At 36.5% G+C, this 24,463-nt stretch overlaps 4 protein-coding genes and 1 pseudogene across 4 annotated transcripts in view; 1 reads left to right on the top strand and 4 right to left on the bottom strand.

Moving 5' to 3' along the window:
• The window catches only part of LOC149480005 (uncharacterized), a 340,612-nt gene that overhangs the window by 49,691 nt on the left and 266,458 nt on the right, over window positions 1-24,463 (bottom strand). The window lies entirely within an intron of this gene.
• On the bottom strand, window positions 15-3,215 carry LOC149480015 (uncharacterized). The gene has a single exon (XM_089707359.1). It carries the CDS (start codon window positions 3,213-3,215, stop codon window positions 195-197), a length of 3,021 nt encoding a protein of 1,006 aa, XP_089563485.1. The 3' UTR covers window positions 15-194.
• Window positions 3,304-4,231, bottom strand: LOC149480014 (uncharacterized; annotated as a pseudogene).
• LOC149480013 (uncharacterized) lies at window positions 16,834-19,947 on the top strand. The gene is made up of 2 exons (XM_089707651.1): window positions 16,834-19,128; window positions 19,765-19,947. Exons 1-2 carry the CDS (start codon window positions 16,834-16,836, stop codon window positions 19,945-19,947), a joined length of 2,478 nt encoding a protein of 825 aa, XP_089563777.1.
• Window positions 22,702-24,463, bottom strand: part of LOC149480010 (elongation factor-like GTPase 1) — a 109,849-nt gene continuing 108,087 nt past the window's right edge. Inside the window, exons 10-11 of the mRNA XM_089707174.1 lie at window positions 23,265-23,449; window positions 22,702-22,987 (exon numbers count right to left, since the gene is read on the bottom strand). Coding sequence (XP_089563300.1) covers window positions 22,799-22,987; window positions 23,265-23,449 — 374 coding nt within the window. The 3' untranslated portion in view covers window positions 22,702-22,798. The remainder of the gene's footprint in view (window positions 22,988-23,264; window positions 23,450-24,463) is intronic.

The raw sequence follows: 24,463 nt of genomic DNA, 5'->3' as shown, positions 1-24,463 counted from the left end.
AATTATTACAATAACTTAAGTCTAAGTCCCACAAAACTGCACATGCAGTTTGACTGTGGGATCAAGCCTATAACTAAATATATTATATAAAATATCTTTATATCTATCTATAACTAAATATATTATATCATATTATTATCTGTTATAAAATATAATATTAAGTGAATAGGTATATCTATTTATGAGCTTGTGTTTTAGCATTCTATTGACTGAAGAAGGTGTTTCCTTAATAATCTTTTAAATTTGTGAATATTTGCTTCTGTTCGTATGTACTCTGGTAAGCTATTGAGAAAATATGGTAAACGTTTATCTAGAGTTCGATCTCCAAAATAATTGTTGACTCTAGGTACTTCATATTTTCCTGAGGTCACTGACCTCGTTGTATGATTGGTATTTAACAGATTAAGAGAAGGAATAGAGCTATGGTTGTTTACAGCAAGAAGATATTTGTGCTTAAGGCTGACTGGAAGAATATTACAAAATTTAAATAGCATTCTATAGTTATGTTTATATTTATGTTTTATTTTTTTACTCACCAAGAGTTTTAAGAATCTAATTTGCATATTTTCTAATTTGTTTAAGTTAGTTTTAGTAGTAAGTCCATAACAATCAAGAGAATAACTAAGTATTGAATCCACAAGGGCCATGTACAGACATTTTAAAGTCTTTATAGGAACTTTGTAACTTATATGATAGAATTTACCTAACAATACTTTTAATTTATCATATATATAGTCTATATGTGTAGTCCAAGAAAAATGTTCATCTACCCTCATGCCCAGATATGTGACAGTTTTCACGCGTTCAATCGGTTTACAAATACAATTTTTAAATTGATTATGGATGCATTCAAAAGTGTGGATGAACATGGAATGTGTTTGACTGAGAGGTAGGTATGGTGAATGTACGATTAGAAGCTTAGTTTTATCAGTATTTAAGACTATTCCATTGTCATGTGACCATTTGACTACTGCATCTATATCAGTCTGTACGAGCCGGCAGGTCTCCGTGAGGTCCGTACCCGCGCGCATGGCACATAAGTCGTCTGCGAACATGTGTGCTGAACAATGTTTCAATACACCACACAGACTGTTTACGTGCATAAGATAGCACACAGGCCCGCAGCCTGAACCTTGAGGGACTCCGCACTGAACCGCTTTCCCGTCACTGAAAGTGTCCTCTATTCGAACTTTAAAAGATCGTGATGTAAGATAGTCACGGAACCAATTGTTAAGGGGCTCTACGACCCCGCACTCCTCCATTGCATTTAAAAGGGTATTCGTTTCTAAAGTGTCAAACGCCTTTTTAAAATCGAATAACACTGTTACAACAAAGTTTTTATTATGAAGGTGTGAATTTATTTCGTTTGTAAAGTTAGATAATAAGGTGTTTGTACTTTTTCCTTTTTGAAATCCGTGTTGACATGAATTTAATATACTGTTTTTTTGAAGATAATTACTGAGTTGATTAATAATACATTTTTCTATAATTTTGTCTACACTAGATAATATAGCAATGGGTCTGTAATTAGAGTAATTATTACGGGTTCCTTTTTTGAAAACTGGTCTAACTATTGCTTCTTTTAACTTGTTTGGGAATATATGTTGTTTTATTGACATATTAATTAATCTCGCAATGACTGGGCTTATTTGGTTCACTACAATCTTAAGATCAGACATGCGCACTAAATCACTACCTGGTGCCTTATTGATGTTCATATTACTTATAACTTTTTTAACTTGTGTTTCGCTAACAGGTTGTAATCTCATGCAAACATCTGCCTTTTTTACATAGTCCTTCCTATCGAGCCAGACATCATTACATGAATGTTTTATTTGGGAAATTTCGTCTGTAAAAGTATTTGAAAAGTTATTACATATTTCTTTGGTACTACCCTGTTTACTCATATTGTTAAGTATAAAACTATCTAGACTAGATCTTTCTTTCCCCATTAACATATTTATTCTTTCCCACAGTTTTTTTATATTTCTATTACAGTCTAATATACTCTGTCTGTCGTATTCATTTCTACATCTATTTATAGTTTTTGTACATTTATTCCTGTATTTAGTGTATTCAAGTCTTTTTAACATATTTTTTGGTTCGTTACTCCATATTTTAAATAGTCTATCTCTTTCTAGTAGCATTTTCTTTAAATTACAATTTATCCATGTTTTATTATTTCTATTGCTAGGCCTTATTATTTTAGTCTTATAAGAGTCGTTATATATATTATTAAATAACTTAGAAAACTCGTTATACAATTTTAAAGGACACGAAATAGTCATTAAGTGACTAAAATCAGTAGACAATAGTTTATCCCTTACTAGACGGTTGTCAAGAACGCGCCGGCGCACAGGTGCGAGGGGCCTCGACAGGGTGGAGGCCTCGTATCGCGCGGCGGAGGCACGGTTCCATTGTATCGATGCAGCTACATAATAATGATCCGATATTTTATGTTCAATAACAGCAGAGTTGATAGTACTCGTAATAGGTACTCGTGTGTAAATGTGATCTAAGCAAGATTCGACAATTTTTTCTGATACAATTTCTTTACGCGTTACTTTATCGATGCACTTAGTGAAACCAAACTCTGACATTATGGTCTCGTATTCAATGACATGATTATTTTCTTTGTTTAACAAATTAATATTTATATCCCCGCAGATTATTACGTTCTCTTTGCTCGGAAAAGATTCAAGTAATGTATGTAAGTCTTCAAGAAAATGTACAATTTTATCCTGTCTTTTAATTTTTGGCGGCCTATAAATACCTATTACGTGCAATATCTCGTCGTTATGGTGCAGTACAATGGGAACGCACTCCGCCGCTCGCATGGTAATAGCGCGCGCTCGGTTGTCAACCTGTGCGCGGAGCCCTTCCCGCGAATACACCAACACGCCCCCCCCGCTACGTCCCTCACGAGTATAACTATTTATATTAAAACCTTTTATATTATAAAAACTTAACATAGAAAAGTTTATATTTGGTTCGGTTACAATCAGTATATCGATATGGTTTAAGTAACTTTCCAGCGTTAGTAGAAGTTCACTAAAGTTTTTCTTCATTGAGCGAATATTGACATGCAACAAACATATTTTATCTTTGCTATTGTAGGTATTTTGTATGGTAGATATCCATGTATCAAAACTATTTACTTTAACGGCGTTTATTGAATCCTCAGATATGGATTCGATATTATTTAGAAGGGTCATTATAATGGTGAATTTATACAATTTAAATCAGAATAATTAGTAATTTGTGATTAGGTAACTAAATACCTATATATACTAACGCATTAACCTACTTATTTTTGAGTAAATCACGTATGTCAGATTCGGATCTCAACCATGAGGACTTATCGCCTTCAGCCTTTTTTACGAGTACTTTCCCGTTGACCACCCATATGTATTTGTAGGACCCGGTGAGCTGCTTCTTCGTATTCCATAGTAGAGATCGTGTGGCTTTAGTTAGATCTTCGTTTATGTAAACTTTATTCAGTTTTGTTCCTCCTGTTACCATGCTGCTGTTAACCTCGGAGAGTTTGCGGCGCTGAGCCAGCCAGTTGTCACGGGTGCCAGTTCCAGAGGTCCTGAAGCCCACGGTGATGGGGGCTGGTTTATCATCCTGCTGCTTTCGCTGCGGGCCTCGCCTCACCCATTCGATATCGTCACAGCTAACATCTAATAGTTTTCCTATTTTATTAACTACTTCCTTTACGTTCTCACCTGGCACCTGCTCAATTCCTACAATCTCTAAATTGTGTTTTCGCGTATTTTGTTCAATTTCGTGAACTTTTTGTTCTAAGGCAATGTTACACTTTTCTAGATATACGCATTTATTGGAAATTGATGTTACTGTTTTTTCAAGTTTATTAATTTTTGCATTCGACATTTCCTGCTCCGCTAATAAGGTATCGTATTTCTCCGACAACATACTCATGCTTTGTTTTATGTCATCCAAATGCTTTTTCAATCCGGGTATAACGCTAACTTTTTTCTGTATGTCCTTTAGGATTTGCTGAAGGCCCTGTTGTACTTCTTCTCCCTCCTCATCTTCGGACTCGTCTTCTTCGCAATTGTTGCAAAATATGCGGTTTTTGCCGGCTTTTAGATCGGCTGCTAGACCCTTTACACATCCTTTGTGAAAAGTACCTTGACAGAGGCCTTGACACACGAAATGAGCTCCTTTTTTAGATACTTAGAGTTTTTTTACACTTTTGACACTCCATAGTAGGTATATAATTTTAAACACGATAAACACTAACTCGAGACGACTATTTATATACACTAGACTGCACGATCGTCGCAATAGTCCTGCACGAATTTTTATTTGAAAACTTTACATACTTTCGTAAAACAATTTCGTAAAAGTTAAATGCGGTAACGGACGCGACGTGCGACACGACCACCCGGCGCAACGGCATATTGTGTTTGAATTGAATTGAATTGAAATTTAAACAATGATATAAGTATACAATTATTATAAATCGGTAAACTATCAAAGTAATCACAAACTTGCAAACATTGGTAAAATGTCCAGTAGTTTATGAGCCTATTCATTACAATCAAACAAACAAACAAAGTTTTCCTCTTTATAATATTAGTGTAGACAAACACTATGAATACGATCACGAATGCAAATTCGGGGATTTTCTAATTATTGCTAAATAATAATTGAATTCGTTTTGAAATACTCTATAATTTTTAGTGTATAAATAGACATTTATAATGTGGTGCTCATAGAAATCTAAATAACAAGACACTAGAAGTCGTAAGCGTGCGTGACCTTGTCGCCACTCAGGTGATTTGTACATCACCAGTGCATTCGTCACTGTTCAGTTGCTCTGGAGACGTATGAGTGTATACATGGTGTGTTTCAGCAATTCCCATTGCGGAAATTCTTCCACAAGTTGTAATTATACTTATAAAGGAATAATATTTCATCGGAAAATATTTTTTTTTAGAAATAATGCTGTTTTTCCTTAAAATTATAGAATATTTACAAGTATTACGAGTGTCACCATAGTAATCGAAATAACAATGAATGACACAGTCGACCATTCTTATTATCACGTTTGTTCGTATTGGAGCAAAAAGTCTCATATACTTAGGGATGTTATTCTAAAATAAACCGTAAATTCGTGCGTTAGGATACATATTCAAAAGCTTAATTTAATAGATAAGTTAGTTTTCACTAAAATCAAGCTGTCCAATAAAAGGCATAGTTTACTTGTGTGTACTGTTTAGCTTTCGGTTTGAATGTGTTGATTTTGGCGACAGCGGTTTTCATACGAATTATGACATTACAGCACTTCTATGTGTCTTGTTATTTAGATTTCTATGGTGGTGCTCATTTTTTTTGTACTGCTAACGCTATTGTAGGTACCTATTTTCGTTGTTTTATTTCAAGTGAACACGGCCATACAATTTTGTCACGAGCCGCCTATGATTGTAGGTACTTTTGTTAGGCTCCTTCGTCGTCCGCGTCGGCTCGAAAGTTCTTGATTTCATTGTCACGCGCTATGATTTGCGCGCGGATTTTCTTGTGTTGTGAATTTATTTTTGTATTATTATTATTTTTTATTTATTTTTTTATTTTATTGATTCAAATAAAATATTTCACTAGTATGCATTTGAGACTATATTGTATTATGTATAATTTATCGTAGGTATAGTTATTCTTATAACGCAGTTATATTTTCGGTGGGACAATTTGACCCGTGATTTTTCTGAAATATCACCACGTTGCAAATCACATCAATCATACACACGTATGACGAAAGTATAGTGGCTATAATTGACTCATCAGTTCATCACTGAAACCAGTGATAAATCAGTACATATATCATATTTTATTGTGTTTGAATATTTTTTAAACAACGATATATACAATATTATTATAAATCGGTAAACTACCAAAGTACTTCCGAATTTTCAGACAGACAAACAAGTAGTTTGAACACGCAGTTTTCTTATACTAGTAGCAAAAATCAAAACCATAATATTATGTTTCCCTACTATATTTTACTAAAAGTCGAGTGCGTCGAAATCGTAAATAATAATATGTTTTTCACCTTCCTGGTTATTTTCCCATAGTAAATAGTGTTTTAGGTTTGTTGTTGTAGGTAGGAATAATAATAATTATTCTTACATGTTGGTTATGAAATGTATATTGAAATAATTTACTTTTACAAATCATTAGTGATATAAGTTTTGAGTGAAAATGCTCGGATCAGCATAATATTATATGGTACTTCAAATACATGTTTTGATAAAAAAAACAATAGTGTAATAAAATAAAACTGCGTTTTATTGTAATCAATGTTGACAATTTTAAATTCCAAAATTATTGATCAATAAAATAGTTTACACCAACAAATATAACTTTTATTTTTATAACAATCGTTCATAATATAAACCGTAGCAGGTGGCGTTTTGAAGTTCTGTCTACTCATACAGAAAAATGGAAAACTTGTTTTTTTTGTAAACAATTTATTACTCATGTTGTTTGGCAACTCGAAGCGTGGTCGTCCGTCGTAGGTACTTTTGTTCGGCGTCGCGTCGTCGTCCGCGTCGGCTTGATATAAAACATTCTTGATTTCATTGACACGCGCTATGATTTGCGCGCGGAATTTCTTGTGTTGTGAATTTATTTTTGTATGCTATGCATTTTAATTGAATCAAATTGCAATATTTCTCTAGTATGCATTTGAGACTATATTGTAATAATTGATCGTGGGTAGGTATAGTAATTAATTATTCTAATAACGCAATTATATTTTCGGTGGGATTCAAAACAAAAAATTGGCCCGTGATTTTTATGAAATTTCACCACATTGCAAATTATATATTATACAATTACAATTACAATTATTATAAATCGGTAAACTATCAAAGTAATTACAAACTTGCAAAATATGCTTTTCCGAATTTTCAGACAGACACACAATTTTATTAGTTTGTTTTAGCAAAGTAGGTACCTATACCTATACGCTTACGTCGCGCGTCGCGTCGTCGAAAACGGTGCGCCCAGAAACAAACATACTTACCTAATTCAGTTACAATCCTTTTTTTGTTCCGTAATTTATTGTATTTATTCTAATACGATTTTTTTTATTCGTCGGCCAGTTCTACTAGGTATAAAAAGATAAAATTGAAATATAATTATTGTAGCGACAGCCATATTATGTTACTATGTTTTCGTAAATATGTTTTTCACCTTCCTGGTTATTTTCACATAATCTTATTATAATATATAAAGCTACACTACCACTCACTCACTCACTGACATCGCTTTTCTCGGAAACTACGCGGAAAGTGGGGGGGATAACGACGTGATCGTGTAGAGGTGCGCCGAGCGACCAGAGGAAAAATATAGCGATCTCGATCACCTTCGAAAACCGAGTGGACCCCTGGAGGTGCGCAGAAACGGTGCCACCTGGAGGAGGGGTGTCTGAACAAAAAATGCTCGGAACTGGTGGCGATTACCAGGGGTGGTGGAAAAATGGGGATTTTCGCGAAAACAAGATGGCCGCCGTACTTTGCCAAAATCGCCGTTTATGAATCCTTACGTCTCAAATTTGGCACACGTGCTCTGTTCGAGCCGGCGAATCGATCGGTGCCCCGTTCGAGTGGCTCCGGGCCCCAGTTTCCGACTTTCATACAACGGAAAATCCAACGGCCCACGGAAACGGTGCAAGTTGGGTGGGGGGTCCCGGAACTAAAAATGATCACCTCCCTGGGACGCTACCAGGGAGCCGTAGTAGGACGCTCGATTTTGGAATTTTTCCATTTTTGGCGCAAACATAAAAACGTAAATTTAGACGAGGTGGCGCAACGGAGAAATACACTAATGATGCATTCGTACTCGCCCAGCTCCCAGGATATCCAGAAAAATACGAAATCTTAAACTTTCCCTCATCTCTCGAAGACGGTCAACGGCCCGCGCAAACGGTAGCAGCTACATCTGGGGTGCTCGAACTAAACTTGTAGTAGACCTCGAGCAATTACCACAGATAGTGAAAAAAATTCAAAATGGCGGAAAAAATGGCCGCTGCCATACAAATGCTAAAACGGCCATCGCTGGTCCGATCGCGCTGAAACTTGGCACAGGGGCTTTAATCGAGCCTCACATTACGTTGGCATACTCATCATCGAGTTTCCATCGCTGGTTTCCGAGTTTCATACAACGCAAAATTCGACGGCTCTCCGAAACGGCGCCAGATAGCCGGGGGGTGTAGAACTAAAAAATGATCAGGAAGATAGGGTGCTACCAGGGCAATTGAGAAATTTCAAATTGGACGTAATTTTTTTTTCAAAAATGGCCGATTTTTCGAGGCAAGATGGTGGCGCCGGTTGCTTTACGATCGGTCTGAAAATTGATTTCTGTGCTCTAATCGGCCAGATTTACTAAACTGCATACTCAGAATTTCTCTCCGACCCTCGGTTTCCATTTTCCATACATCACGAAATTCAACGGCTCTCTGAACCGGTGGCAGGTAGGTCGGGGTCGCCAAAGTAAAAAATGCTTCAAAACCTGGTCCGCTTCCAGGCATATAAAAATTTTTGGTAAAAAACAAAATTTTTTTTTTCGAAAATTTTGTATGGAAATTTCCATAGTAGGAAGGGTAATAGGAATATAGCAACGGAAAAAGATGGCACCGCGGGCTGCTTGCTGCCCGCGCACCGCGCAACCTCGAAGGTCGACAGCCTCCCGGAGTAGAAAATATTTATTAACTTTCGAACTACCGCACGAGCCAAGCGAGCGAAGCGAGCGAATAGCGGCAGCGGCTGGCGTAAATATTCAAATAGGTAGCGAGGAGCGAAGCGACGAGCGAGTTAGGTTACTTTTGAACTACCGCACTAGCCAAGCGAGCGAAGCGAGCAAGTCACGTCTGCGGCCGGCGTAAATATTCAAAGAAGTAGCGAGGAGCGAAGCGACGAGCCAGTCAGGTTAACTTTTGAACTACCGCACTAGCCAAGCGAGCGAAGCGAGCAAGTCACGTCAGCGGCCGGCGTAAATACTCAAAGAAGTAGCGAGGAGCGAAGCGACGAGCGAGTTAGGTTACTTTTGAACTACCGCACTAGCCAAGCGAGCGAAGCGAGCAAGTCACGTCTGCGGCCGGCGTAAATATTCAAAGAAGTAGCGAGGAGCGAAGCGACGAGCCAGTCAGGTTAACTTTTGAACTACCGCACTAGCCAAGCGAGCGAAGCGAGCAAGTCACGTCAGCGGCCGGCGTAAATACTCAAAGAAGTAGCGAGGAGCGAAGCGACGAGCGAGTTAGGTTACTTTTGAACTACCGCACTAGCCAAGCGAGCGAAGCGAGCAAGTCACGTCTGCGGCCGGCGTAAATATTTAAAGAAGTAGCGAGGAGCGAAGCGACGAGCCAGTCAGGTTAACTTTTGAACTACCGCACTAGCCAAGCGAGCGAAGCGAGCAAGTCACGTCAGCGGCCGGCGTAAATACTCAAAGAAGTAGCGAGGAGCGAAGCGACGAGCGAGTTAGGTTACTTTTGAACTACCACACTAGCCAAGCGAGCGAAGCGAGCAAGTCACGTCAGCGGCCGGCGTAAACATTCAAATAGGTAGCGAGGAGCGAAGCGACGAGCGTGTTAAGTAAACTCTTTAACAGTTTATTATGAAAAGTCACTGCCCACTATCGATTAGACACCTCAAAATGATGAAATTCGGGGATCACGTTTCAAGAATTTAACCAATATTTGAATAAGTAATTTATAAACAGTTTCGACTGACTGTAGAATTACTGTTAGCAGATGTAACAAATGGACAGGAAATTCAAACGCATTTTCAAATGACTGAAGATTTCTGCCCTGGGATGAGCCCCACGCACCCTCGAAGGTAGACAGCCCCCCGGAATAGAAAATATTTGAATGGGAAATTTATAAGCACTTCCGATTGACTGTGGAATCGCTGTTAGCAGATATTAATTAACAAATTGACGGGGAATTTTTATGCATTTTCAACTGACTGAAGATTTCTGCCCTGTGATGCTTCGCGGGCTGCTTGCAGCCCGCGCACCACGCACCCTCGAGGGTGTGCAGCCTCCCGAAGTGGAAAATACTTGAATGGAGAATTTATAAGCATTACCGACTGACTGTAGAATCGCTGTTAGCAGATGTAACAAATGGACAGGAATTTCGAATGCATTTTCAAATGACTGCCCTATTGCTTCAACCCAGAGGCAAAAAAGGCTCGCGGGCTGCTTGCAGCCCGCGCACAATGCACCCTCGAAGGTCGACAGCATTCCAGAATAGAAATTTTTTTAATTGGGAATTTATAAGCACTTCCGATTGACTGTGGAATTGCTGTTAGCAGAAAATTACAAATTAACTTGGAATTCTAACACATTTTCTAATGACTGCCCTTTGCTTCAACCCAGGGGCAAAAGGGGCTCGCGGGCTGCTTGCAGCCCGCGCACAACGCACCAGCTAGTCTTATATATAAAAATGAATCGCAAAATGTGTTGGTAAGCGCATAACTCGAGAACGGCTGAACCGATTTCGATCATTCTTTTTTTATTATATTCCTTGAAGTACGAGGATGGTTTTTATGTAGAGAAAACGTAAATATTATGTACCACGGGCGAAGCCGGGGCGGACCGCTAGTATATATATATATAAATGAATCGCAAAATGTGTTGGTAAGCGCATAACTCGAGAACGGCTGAACCGATTTCGATAATTCTTTTTTTATTATATTCCTTGAAGTACGAGGATGGTTCTTATGTAGAGAAAACGTAAACATGTACCACGGGCGAAGCCGGGGCGGACCGCTAGTCTTATATATAAATAATTTGGAAAATCCAAAAGTGCACGCCTCATAATTTTTTTTTAATAAATATTTATTAATTATTATTTTTGTTTATTTAATAACAATTAAACCACATCGAATCAGACCCTGAAAAATGAAAGGGTTCTATTCCTGAGCATACTCAAGCGTAAGAGAAAAAAAAAGACTCGATTAGTAAAGTATTTCGGTCGCTATCGTGTTAACAAGAAAAAGGATCCGCACATACAGACACACGGACGTCCAAGACAGAACTTTTTTAAACTGTTTTTTAACTAGTTTAAATAACAAAAATGACATCAAAAATATCATGAACGTTAAAAATAGTGTTTTTTCTTAATATGTGTGTGTATGTATTATCTTACAAGTGCAATGTATGATACATAAAGACATTTTAAGTTTGAAAAATCAGATGTTTTGCGCGAAGTGACAGTAGTACCCACCTCAACGCTTCGCTTATGAGGCGTGCAAAATGAATCGCAAAATGTGTTGGTAAGCGCATAACTCGAGAACGGCTGAACCGATTTCGATAATTCTTTTTTTATTATATCCCTTGAAGTACGAGGATGGTTCTTATAGCTAGAGAGCTAGTTAGTTTAGTTTTAGTGCAGTGGCAGTGTAAATGTTGTTGTTGAGGTTATGTAAATTTAACACTTTAGTTAACTACCAAGATATAAAGAAATGAGGATAGGACACAATAACTATTGGTTGAGGTATTTATAAACTCATAATATACTTTTAAAAAAATCACGTTTTAATAAATTTCTAGAATTAAATTAGAACAGCTGATTCAAAATAGCCTAAAAAATCTTAATAATAATAATTACGCTTCACAGCAAGAAGAAATGTACCATATGTACCCGCACAAAGTCGATATTGTGTTGCCTACCGTTCGACTCAATGGCTAGGGTTGTAACTACCTTTAATAATTATTACCAAACTAATAAACCGAGTGATGCGAAATAACCATAATTCTTTTAGAGTTTGATAAAATGATCAGGCAGGTATTTTCTTTAATCCTCTGAATTCTCGGTTACTAAATTGTATCGTTGAAATTATTCTTAATCGCGTAAATTTAATAAATAATCATATGGAAAACACTTTTCATTTGTTTTTTTACTTTCACGCCCAACTACTATACAATAATTACGTTGTTTCGGTATTTTGACGAGAAAACGCAGGAAACATCCGTTGTATCATTTTAGATAGATTGTATATTTTGTATCTGTAGAATTGAAATCAAAGCTATGTATATGTTGTCTCCATTCTTTTCTTATCGGATTGTTGATCCCAATGCGAATGCGTCACTTAAATTTTATAAAAGACAATTAAGAACATCAAAAATAAAGTGATACGTAAATATTTCACAGTGCAATATATTATGTAATTAATAATAATTATATATTTATGAAAAAATAATTACATCAGATTTAATAATAGCAATTGTTTTGAATGTACATAATATGAATAAATGATTACATCATAATAGTAATAATCACAATTGTTTTATTTCCCATTTGTTGCAACCCTAGCATATTTTCATGTAGCAGCAGAAGTACCTACACTGGCGGCGCGGCGGCATCGTGCGACATCAAAGGCATTGCCTTACTAGGTAAGTTTATAATGACTCATTTCTTTTATTATATAATTTACGTTTTACTTTTACAGAATCCGATTCAATGGATTATGAAGACGAGTCACACAACGCCATACGATAGTGATGATGAATGAACATTTCAATAAATGCATGCGTGTTTTTTTATGTTGTTTTGTAATTGTTAATTGTTTCTTAAATAAAGAAATAAACTAAATATTTAAATGATGATTTGTTATTTGCAACACAACTTTATATTTGAGATTCTTTACAAATGTATATTTAGTTTTGTATCATCAAATTTATAAATTTTATTCCATAGTTTTCAAAATTAAATGTAAATGACCATAAAAACATTAATAAAGTAAATCATTGATGTAAGGTCAGGGAACGTAATACATATATACATCTGACCATGTAGAAGCTAAGTCTTGTTGACTGCTGAAGTCTGTAAAGTTTTGTTGTCTGCTGAAGTCTGTACGCAATGAAAATGTCTGCCGTTTCGAAAATAAGTTTTTAAGACCCTAATAAATAAAATATATGAATGGCAGATCTGGTCAAATACTTTCAAAATTGTATTTTTTTCAGCACTTTCATAAGTGTCTGCCAGAATGTTATCCGCGTGATAATGGTCTGCCATTGTTATTTTCCGATAGTAATAATAATCTATTTTCAAATATCAAAATGGCAGACGTGGTCAAATGGTTTCAAAGTTCGCCAAAAATTTCCACCTGTCTTACCTAAGCGCGCGCCCCGTCCACCACTCTGGGCTTAGTGACTCCTCATCTCATGTATAGTAGGTATAGGGGAATCAACACACAAAAATCCAGGTCTGGTCAAATACATACAGGTAGCTTTGCGCTAGCTCTCTAGTATTACTTCTTATGGAGAGAAAACGTAAACATGTACCACGGGCGAAGCCGGGGCGGACCGCTAGTAAATAATAAAATAATAAATAGTGTATTAGATTTGTTATTGTATCTTGTATACCTACGAATAATTATTCTTACGTCTTGTTGGGAAATGTTCAAATACCTACCTATTGAAATAATTTACTGTTACAAATCATTAGTGTTATTAGTTTTGAGTGAATAGGCATGGATCAGAAATTCAGAATATAATATGCTACTAACTACTCAAATACATACATGTTTACACAACAAACACCACTGACCTCTATAACTATAAGTTATAGAGGTCAGTGACCGTCAGTGACAAACACTATGGATACCTACGCTCGCGAATGCAAATTCGGTGATTTACTAATTATTGATACCTAGTCATTGAATTCGTTTTGAAATAGCCTGTACTTTGTAATTTTTAGTGTTATAGACATTTATAAAATGTGGTGCTCATTTTTTTGTAATAAATCATCCCGAACGCTATTGTATTTTCGTTGTTTTATTTCAAGTGAACACCTATACAATTTTGTCACGAGCCGCCTCTGGCCTCTGGGTGAAATAAACAAGTCAAATGATTTTTGTTCTAATTGTATTTTGGTAGTAGTTTGTTTAGAATTTACATTACCATTGTTTAATTTTTATTTTGTATTTGCAGTAAAATAAAAAGATGAAAAACTTCATTAGGTATATTGTACGACACCTCACTCTGAATCGCGCTAGCGAAATTTTTTCTTTACAGAGCACATATACAACTTTCGGACAATCTTCATTGAGGCCGGCCGGCAAATCGAGTATGTCGAGAAACTTCACTTATTCGATGGAGGTATTCTACCTTCCTTCCTCCACAGTTGTGGGACCCCGACGTGCATTGAACACGCAGCTTTCTGATACTAGTAGCTAAAATCAAAACCACAGATATGTCTGTGATCAAAACCATAATAATATTTTTACCTATTATTTTACTAAAAGTCGAGTGCATCGAAATCGTAAATATGTTTTTCACCTTCCTGGTTTTTTTTCCATAGTTGTTTCGTTACCGTGTAATTGATCGTGGTGTCTATAATCGATGTTTGGCACAGAGTATGCAAACAAAGGTTGTCAAATTATTTTGCAACTGTCATGCACCACGACAGTCGAGACCTTAATCTGTGGTCTTCACTTGTACTTCCGCATTCGATCGAGCCGCTCCTCTGCTGTGTGCGCGCGCGGCGGCCATTGAAACACGTGTATCGCATCGGATAATTGGGCGCAAATTCATCGAGTGCTGCAGCATCTCCAAGGTACGTGGTGCATTGTTTTTGCTGCTCACTATTTCCGAACATCGATTTTGTGTTAACGTAATTTTCCCTAATGTAGTAGAAGCCACCCGCTATTTCGGCTTGGTGCGATTCTACATTATTTCTGGTGCCGAAACCCGGGAATTTGCGTATCAATTATCATATTCAAAAGCTTATGGTATTACTGGTCACACGTAATTCATAATCTAAAATCAAATTCAATTCCGTTCGTATTAGGTTCTTTGTTTAACAAAGTAGGAAGTTGTTATAAGATCTATTTAAGCAAACACTTATTTTATCGGTGCTTAAATTCAACCGGCTTAAAACAATTTCATATTCTAAAACTTAATACATATTCAGAAGTACAAGTCAAAGCGTTTAATTATTGTAGGAACTAGTTAAGCAATCACATATCTCATCGGTGCTTAATTTTACACAGGCCTATAGTAATTTCACATTCCAAAACATAATTCATTCACGTTACAGTTTATCCTAACTACATAACTAATATTAAAACGTAATATTAGTTTAAATCGTAATATAAAATAATTTCATTTTATATTAAAACTCGGGGGTAAATTGACAATTATTCGTACGTCGAACATTCCAGCGGCTCGCGCAGCGCATCATCACTTTAACTTGTTATTGTAAGTTATAATCTGTATTCATTCACATTACCGTTTCATGCGATTTTCATCCTTAACTTCATATGCGTAAAGGTGAAATAATAATTTCATTGTTTCATTTTATTTCATTGTTTGAAAAATTACATCGAAGATTAACTTTGTTATTTAATTGTTTGTGTTTAAACGTTTTTACATTTTGTTTATTCGATATATAAATTTAAATTTAACAAGATGTCTTTATTAACTAAACATACAACTCGGAAGTTAGGTTCTTTGAAAAAATTAAAATCTAAATCGGTGGATGAATATTATACGACTAAGGACTTATCGACATTGCGTAGAAAACGTACTATAGCGCTTAAAAGATTATCGAAGGCGTTAGAAATAGGTAATGCAGCTTTGAGTGATCGTTCACAATACGACCTATTTTTATCGTATCATCAGGAAATTAAACAAATCGTTTCAAATTTCGAAAATGCTCATTTTAATATACTCGATCTGTCGGACGACGCGGATAATGAAACTGAAATTGAGGAACAATTCGATGAATTATATTTTCAGATACAGTCTATTTATATTAGTTTAACTAAACATGATACAAATAATTCGATTAACTCGAACATCAATTCATCGAATATCCGTTTACCTAAAATTACATTGCCACATTTTTCGGGCGATATCAAGCAGTGGCCTGTGTTTTATGATACGTTTAATTCTTTAATTCATAACTCAACGTCAATTTCGGACACGGAAAAGTTTCATTATTTAATTTCTTCTCTTAGCGGGGATGCGTTATCGGTGGTTAAGGCGTTCCCTATGACTCATGAATATTATCGCGACGCATATGAAGCTCTTATTAATCGCTATAAATGTAAACGAACATTAGCTTTTACTTGTTGGCAAGATATTTTAAACACTAACTTCATGCATAACAACGCAACTGAGTTTCAAAAGTCACTCGACTTATTCGATGAAAATTTAAATATTTTAAAATCTATTGAGTTACCGATAGATCGTTGGGATTTTGTTTTAGTTTACCATATTTTATCAAAATTAGACAAGAACTTACGCCGCGATTTTGAGGAGAAATATTCTAACGTGGAGTTGCCGTCTTATGATCAATTAAGGGGTTTTTTGCGTTCCAAATGCGAAGCCTTATTACGAGATACACATTTTTCTTGTGTAAACAAATCTTTAAAGCCTTCGACTACTCAAAATCAATCAACGAAACGTTTCAATTCAAATGCACTTGTTGCTATGAACAATCGAGGTAATTCAAACGATAAGTCTAAAGTTTATTCAAGCAACTGCGCGTATTGCCATAAGTCGCATTCTATTTTTTCTTGTCAAGATTTTATTAGTAAATCGATTGACGATCGTATGGCTATTGCCACTCAAAACAATTGGTGCTTTAATTGCCTGAAGCCATCACATCAATTAAAAAATTGCAAATCTATTTTTTCGTGTCGTATGTGTAAGCGTAAACATCACACCTTACTCCATCGCGATCATAACACTAAGATCGAATCAAATCAAATCGGGTCGTCGCTGGTGTCAAGGTCACATACGAATCATACAGTGCTGTTAGCCACAGCTATCGTTCAGGTTAAGGATGCTTCAGGTAATATGCAATCGTTTCGTGCCCTGTTTGACACGGGCAGTCAGAGCAATTTCATAACAGAATCAGCAGTAAAACTTTTAAATTTAACGCCGGCTTCAACAACCGCGGCAATTAGTGGCATAGGGGAAGCGGATGCACCTATTATTGGTGACGTCACTTGTTCTATCGGCACTAACGGTCGAATTCTATTTAACTTGGATATGCACGTCATATCTAAAATATGTGGCGATCAACCTATCGCTCAACTTAATTCATCAAGTTGGTCCCATATTAAATCGTTGCCGTTAGCGGACCCTGGTTTCGATATACCTGGTCCCATTGACATTTTGCTTGCTGCTGATGTATTCGCTGACTCTGTTCTTAATCAACATATCAAGGGAGGTGTCAACCAACCTACCGCGTTTAATTCAATCTTTGGTTGGCTACTTCTAGGTAAAACTAATATTTCATGTAGTAGTCTGTTGCAGACGTTGCCTGTAATCGATAATGATTTAAATTCATTGGTTCATCGTTTTTGGGAATTAGATTCAGTACCGCAAACTTCAATGCTGACTCCAGATGAGTTATTATGCGAACGTAAATTCGTTGAAGAACACTCACGTGATGAGTCTGGGCGTTATATTGTTCGTATTCCATTTAAGAATAATTCAGAACCTACATTTGAGGGCTCTCGCGAAGTTGCTTTGCGTAGGTTCTATGCTATCGAACGTAGGTTGTCACGTGACGCTTTGTTAAAATCGCAATATGTCGACTTTATGTCTGATTACATCGAAAGTGGTCACATGACAGTGGTTCCTGCAGCACAAGTTGGCACAGGAAAATACTACATACCTCATCATTGCGTTCTACGCCCTGACTCTGCGACCACACGCCTCCGCGTTGTATTCGACGCTTCTGCGAAGGATATACATTCTAAGTCACTGAATGACACACAACTTATCGGCCCAAAGCTACAACCGAATATTTTAAATCTACTTTTACGCTTTAGGGAACACAACGTTGTCTTCATGGCTGATGCTCGTCAAATGTTTAGACAGATTGTAGTAGCGCAAGAACATCGTGATTACCAACGTATTTTCTGGAGGAGTTCTCCTGATGAGCCCCTTTTAGAATATCGTTTAAATACAGTCACATATGGATTAGCTTCGTCTCCGTTTCTCGCTTGCCGTACTCTTCGACAGCTTGCTGAAGATGAGGGAGATTCTTATCCACTCGCAAAACGAGTACTACTGTCTGATGTTTATTGTGATGACGTCACAACCGGATTTTCATCGTTAGAGGTCGCTCAGGAAGCAAAGTCGCAGATTATTAAACTTTTTAAGTGTGGACAGTTTGAACTTAGGAAGTGGGCTAGTAATAAACCGCAGTTATTGTCTGATCTACCCAGTGATAGTTGTTTGACTGGATCCGTATCGTTAGACAATTCTGATAATCAAATTCTTAAGGTATTAGGTCTTAAATGGAATCCATCCACAGATACGTTCGTTTTCGAAATTGAATCTACTTATCGGCCATGTACTAAGCGTTCAATCCTTAGTGAAGTCGCTAGGGTTTTCGATCCGTTAGGTTTTCTATCTCCCATCACAAATCAATCAAAATGTTTAATTCAGAAGTTATGGATTCTCGGCGTTGGATGGGACCAAACGCCGCCTAACGAGATCATCAATACATGGAACAAACATCGCACTCAACTTAATCTTTTGAGTGAACTTCTAATTCCTCGGCAACTTACCTGCACGGATGCTGTATCGTATGAGCTACATGGGTTTTGTGACAGTTCTACCCTTGCATACGGAGCTGTCATCTATTTACGTGTTACAGATGCTGTTGGTAATATTCATGTTTTCTTCGTTTGCTCTAAGGCTCGAGTTGCACCTCTTAAACATACATCGTTACCACGACTCGAGCTCTGTGCTGCAGTTCTTCTATCAGATCTTTACAAATTTGTAAAAGATACGTATCTTTCTCGTATTCATATTGATTCTGTATATTTGTGGTCTGACTCAACTATCGTTTTGTCTTGGCTGCGTTCTCATTCTTCGCGTTGGACAACATTTGTCGCGAATCGTGTCAGTCACATACAGGATATCACCCCTACAGACTGGTGGCATCATGTATCCTCAGGTGATAATCCTGCTGATTTGTGTTCACGAGGTTTATTTCCGAGTGAGCTTGTGCACAATGCCTTATGGTGGGCGGGACCGTGCTGGTTAACCCAAGGTAGTGATACTTGGCCTACGGATACAGCTGTTGTCACATCAAATGAAGAGAAGGTCGTTATGGAGAAGGAGCAACGGAAGGTAGCTCTTTCCGCTGAAGAGAGAGCTCCAATCGAACCAACAATAATTGACTCTTTATTTAATCGTTATTCATCATTTCAAACAATCATTAACATTTTGGCATTTGTATATCGTTTTATCAATAACTCTAGAACCCCAGCTCAAGCTAATCGTAATAATTTCATTAATAACGTTGAAAGACATAACGCATTATTAAAAATCGTTAAACATGTACAGAGTCAAGTCTTTTCGAACGAAATTGCTAATCTTAAATCAAACAAACTTTTATCGAAACCTTTTCGAAAACTCAATCCATTTATCGATCGATTAGGTATTCTCAGGGTGGGCGGTAGAATTTCGCGCGCAGGTTTAGAATACGAACAAGGGCATCCAGCCTTTCTACCGTCTGATCATCCATTAATGTTTTTAATTATCGACAACATTCATCGTAGCTACTTGCATCCAGGCCATTTCCTTACCTTAGAGCCTTTGACAGCTGTCCCTGATGAAGATCTATCAAATGTTAATATAAGTCGGCTTCATCGGTGGCAGTTGTTACAATCATTTCACCAGAGTTTTTGGTCCAAATGGAAACACGAGTATCTTAACTCACTAACACAACGCGCCAAATGGACTAAGGATTCTAAACCGCTTCAGATAGGCTCAATGGTGATAATTAAGGATGAAAATCGTGCGCCACTACAATGGTCTCTTGCCAGAGTAGTGGATCTTTTACCCGGTTCTGATGGTGTAGCTCGGATTGCAGTAGTTAAAACAGCGAAAAATCATATAATTCAAAGACCGTTGGTTAAGTTATGCCCTCTACCAATCGAGGACTAGCTTAAATCGTTTATCTTTCTTTAGTATCGTAAGGTATCTAGACATTAAGTTATCGTTAGCAATAAGATATCGTGTCTGTGTAACATCTATCGTGTTATACAGAATCAATTAGTTAGGTAACTAGTTTTTATCGTAATCAATAAGTATCATCAATAATTATACGGATCATTCTTATCGTTCTCGTTCCCATTATGTTCTATTTATCGTCTGACCAGAAAATACCATAGGCATTTTGGTGGGCGGGATGTTTCGTTACCGTGTAATTGATCGTGGTGTCTATAATCGATGTTTGGCACAGAGTATGCAAACAAAGGTTGTCAAATTATTTTGCAACTGTCATGCACCACGACAGTCGAGACCTTAATCTGTGGTCTTCACTTGTACTTCCGCATTCGATCGAGCCGCTCCTCTGCTGTGTGCGCGCGCGGCGGCCATTGAAACACGTGTATCGCATCGGATAATTGGGCGCAAATTCATCGAGTGCTGCAGCATCTCCAAGGTACGTGGTGCATTGTTTTTGCTGCTCACTATTTCCGAACATCGATTTTGTGTTAACGTAATTTTCCCTAATGTAGTAGAAGCCACCCGCTATTTCGGCTTGGTGCGATTCTACAATAGTAAATAGTGTTTTTGATTTGTTGTTGTATGAATAATTATTCTTACTTGTTGGTTATGAAATGTATTTTGAAATAATTTACTTTTACAAATCATTAGTGATATTAGTTTTGAGTGAAAATGCTTGGATCAGCATAATATCATATTTGCTACTTCAAATACATGTTTTGATAAAAAAAAAACAATAGTGTAATGTAGGTAATAAAATAAAACTGCGTTTTATTGTAGGTAATCAATTTTGACATTATTTATTTCCCAAAATTACAATAAAATAGTTTACGCCAACAAATATAACTTTTATTTTTATAACAATCCTACTTCCTACTAATGCGAAAGTTCATACATGTTTCAAAAGAAAAACTTTTACTTTTACTATTATTTCAATTTATCCGGTTTAATTAAGACTTAATATTGATACATATGATCATTATAAATACAAATAGGAATTAACAATATAACGAATACGTGGCACAACTAAAATTTTACCGATACCACCCGTGGTCATTCTCCTTTGTGGGTCATTTGTAACAGGATGGCGGTTCTACAGCGAAAAAAGAAAAATGATGGTCAGAACGCTGATACCGGATACCTTAAGATACTGTAATATAAAATATTACTAGATTAGATAAAATATTATAGGTAGTATCTTCACCGTGTGTGACGCGCTTTACATTCACGCCATCTAGAGTTAAATCTTTATCATTTTTGTATACGTCTGTGTGTGTAAACGACCCTGTATGCAATGACAGATGTTAAAACGCATAATTTTACCGAATTGGGTGGATTTTAAGGCAATGATATAACATATTTCAATAAAATATAATATTCAGTAACCGCCATGACTATTCCTAGGTTTGATGACTATTCCAATTACGCAAAAACTCAAATAAACTAGAAATGTAGAATTCAGCGCCATCTAGCGGGATATTGGCTGGGAACAGATCGTTGCAATCACCTTAATTGTTTCTTTCATCACAAAAAATTACGAAATAGCTCATTTTTGTTGGAGTGGGGGACGTGTTTCTAACGTTAAATAAAATCAGATATTAAAAGAAAATAAATGTTTCTCAAAAGGCTTGTTGTATTTGTCTATGTTGTTATTTATATTTTAAAGAAAAAGATCAGTTTTTAGGAAGTTATTTCTTTGATAAAAGATTTAATGTAATGTTTACCTAATTGATGTGAATACGTAGAGAAAAGATTCCTATAGCCACTAAAACTTCAATGTACTTGAGTGATAAAAGTATTTTTTAAATATTAATATTGCTGATAACCAGCGAAGTAGGTAGTTTGTACGGCTTAGAGAAGTTATACACTGTCGACTTGTCTTACCACAGTTTAATAGTAATTGTACAAGAATAAAAAAAAAATATGATTCTTGATATTGTAGAACATGAGATTAAGTTTTTAAAGACTGCAGTAGTTGTGTCGGTCTAGAGTGTACTTACTAAATATGCCATTAAAATACGTAAAAATTGTCTTTTATTCTAAACATTGTTTGTAACAGTGGTCATGTTTTTTTATTAGGACTGATAGGGTGATTATGAGTTTATATGAAACTGAACGAAGTCGATAAGATATGAGTGCCTTGTCTGATACATATTTTGTAATGATTAGGTATAAATGATAGCAAGGGGAAACGAAATAAAATACAAAAATGTTGGAACAAATATATTTTATTGAACAATTACACATTTATACATTTAATAAATAATTAAATAAAATACTTTTCAGTATAAAATTTTAACCTCATAAAAATGCTTGAATTATGATTCTAATTACGTTTATTTTATAAAAATCAAGTGGAAGTACACTGACAGTAATGGCTTTAATTCGTCAATAATTTTGGAGGTTACTGCAACGATATTATTATTAAAAAGGTGTAGATAGGTTACCAACATAACATTCGATCTTCAAGAACGGCAAACTAACGAACACACAATAAGACGTCCAACTAAGATGGCATAATTCAACTATCGTGAGCGAAAAAGAGATAACTTGCTATTTTATTTATTTATATTCTGGCTAATTAGCTACATTTCGACAGGAGCACAACCTATCTAAACCTTTTTTCTTATTCTTATAGTTTACTGTTCGAGTTACTTCTACTAACTAATTATGAGAAAAAGAACATTGTCAATGTTCTTTTTCTCATAATTAGTTTCCATCATTGGGTTCTCTTCGAGTTCACTTTTCAGACAATGCTTTCTACTCAGAATCACTTCTAACTTCGAGATTACTTCTTCTTAGACAAGGTCCTCTGTTTCTCCGCGTGTGTGACCAGCTGTCTGTCTGTTGCGAGTCCCTTGCGCGTGCGCACGGCGTCCATGTAAGCTTTGGCTCGGTTCACTCCGTCCCACTTCTCGCCCCAGTGTAGGTACTCCTCTTCCGTGCGGGGACGCCAGAACGGGTCTATGTCGATTACCTGCAGATTAACATTTTATATGAGTTTAGACTTAAGACTTCATATTGGAATAGATAATTAAAATTTAGAGTGAATTTCGCTGTCACATAGAAATTTCACTTCAATTCCTAATTAGATACGACTTCTTATAAGATTCTTTTGAAAATCTTTTAAATTTTTATTCTATTTATTTATTAATAAATCTAAAGATATTTTAAGTCATCTGTTTCTATTTTATAAGCCGAGAAACTCACACCAATACACTATATCTCTCCAAAACAAATAAGCATATACCAACCTCCCAATGACTGAACATCATTTGCGGCGCGGCCAGCCCCGAGGTGTGCGTGCGCAGCTCGAGCGCGAACCGAAAGCTCTCCGCGACGGGCATGAGCGCGCGCACGCGGAACGACGCCGAGCCGCTCTGCAGGTCGCTGGCTACCACGCGCCCGCTGCGCTTCCCTAGCGCTGCGTACAGCTTACCTGAAAACATAATGTATACTTTTATAAAATCTCATTTAGGTAGTTTATAGAAAGGGTGCGTCGCCCTAGCGCTGCGTACAGCTTGCCTGGAAATATAATCTGTACATATAATAAACTAGCTATGACCTGTTAACAAACATACTTTCATATCGTCAACCAATATCACTCTTATATGGGCTCAATAAACGTCTATATACATAGTTTTTAAATCTTATTGAGAGAAAATAAAAATGATTTTGATGGACAGTATTGTTTTATTGATGAACACGTCATACCTATTCAAAGACAATTAGTTTAAATGGTTTACTTTTGCTTCTTTTTATGTTCATTCTTATTGATAGTAGGTTTAAATTAAAACAAAAAGAAATAAAATATGCCTGTCTGACGAAACAGGTCAACTGAGTCTCGTTTTATAGATTTTAATCGCTAATAACATGCAAAATCTTGCTCTTATCAGCTTTATGTGGGCGTGTCAGTATCTTATATCTTCTTCTTATATATAAAAATGAATCGCAAAATGTGTTGGTAAGCGCATAACTCGAGAACGGCTGAACCGATTTCGATAATTCTTTTTTTATTATATTCCTTGAAGTACGAGGATGGTTTTTATGTAGAGAAAACGTAAATATGTACCACGGGCGAAGCCGGGGCGGACCGCTAGTTCTAAATAAGAATTGAGATCCTAAATTAGATCTTTGGTCGAGATAAAAACAGAAACTCACAAACAAACAGACACTAGAAGGTTAACTAGTTGCCCACAATAATAATCATAATTTATTTCTGATTCATCAATGAGAGCCAAATATTGCAGAAAATATTTGTAATTATTCACTACGCATTAACAGAATGAATAGGTAGTCCATTGAATGAGTCCCTCCAAGGGGCGTCTAGAGTGCGTGAGTTAGTAACGTAAGATGTTTTTTCGGAAACATGTCAAGAGTCCCTAGGTAATAAACATACTAAAACCCCGGGCTACTAGGAGGAGCCCCGGAGTGGGGGGAGGGGGGAAATGGG

This window comes from Colias philodice, chromosome 19 (assembly GCF_061535455.1).
Source record: "Colias philodice isolate Cphi_HAF_F1 chromosome 19, ilColPhil1 Martin Lab GWU primary, whole genome shotgun sequence".
NCBI classification, from domain to species: domain Eukaryota; kingdom Metazoa; phylum Arthropoda; class Insecta; order Lepidoptera; family Pieridae; genus Colias; species Colias philodice.
The sequence above is the reverse complement of the archived record's forward strand: the minus strand, read 5'-3'. Positions and strand labels throughout refer to the sequence as shown.

Excerpts from the sequence above, each read along its gene's own strand:
- LOC149480015 (XM_089707359.1), bottom strand. The coding sequence starts at position 3,215 with ATGACCCTTCTAAATAATATCGAATCCATATCTGAGGATTCAATAAAC.
- LOC149480013 (XM_089707651.1), top strand. The coding sequence starts at position 16,834 with ATGCAATCGTTTCGTGCCCTGTTTGACACGGGCAGTCAGAGCAATTTC. Across the intron at positions 19,129-19,764 it reads TGGAGAAGGAGCAACGGAAG|ATAGGCTCAATGGTGATAAT; the intron begins GTAGCTCTTTCC and ends AAACCGCTTCAG.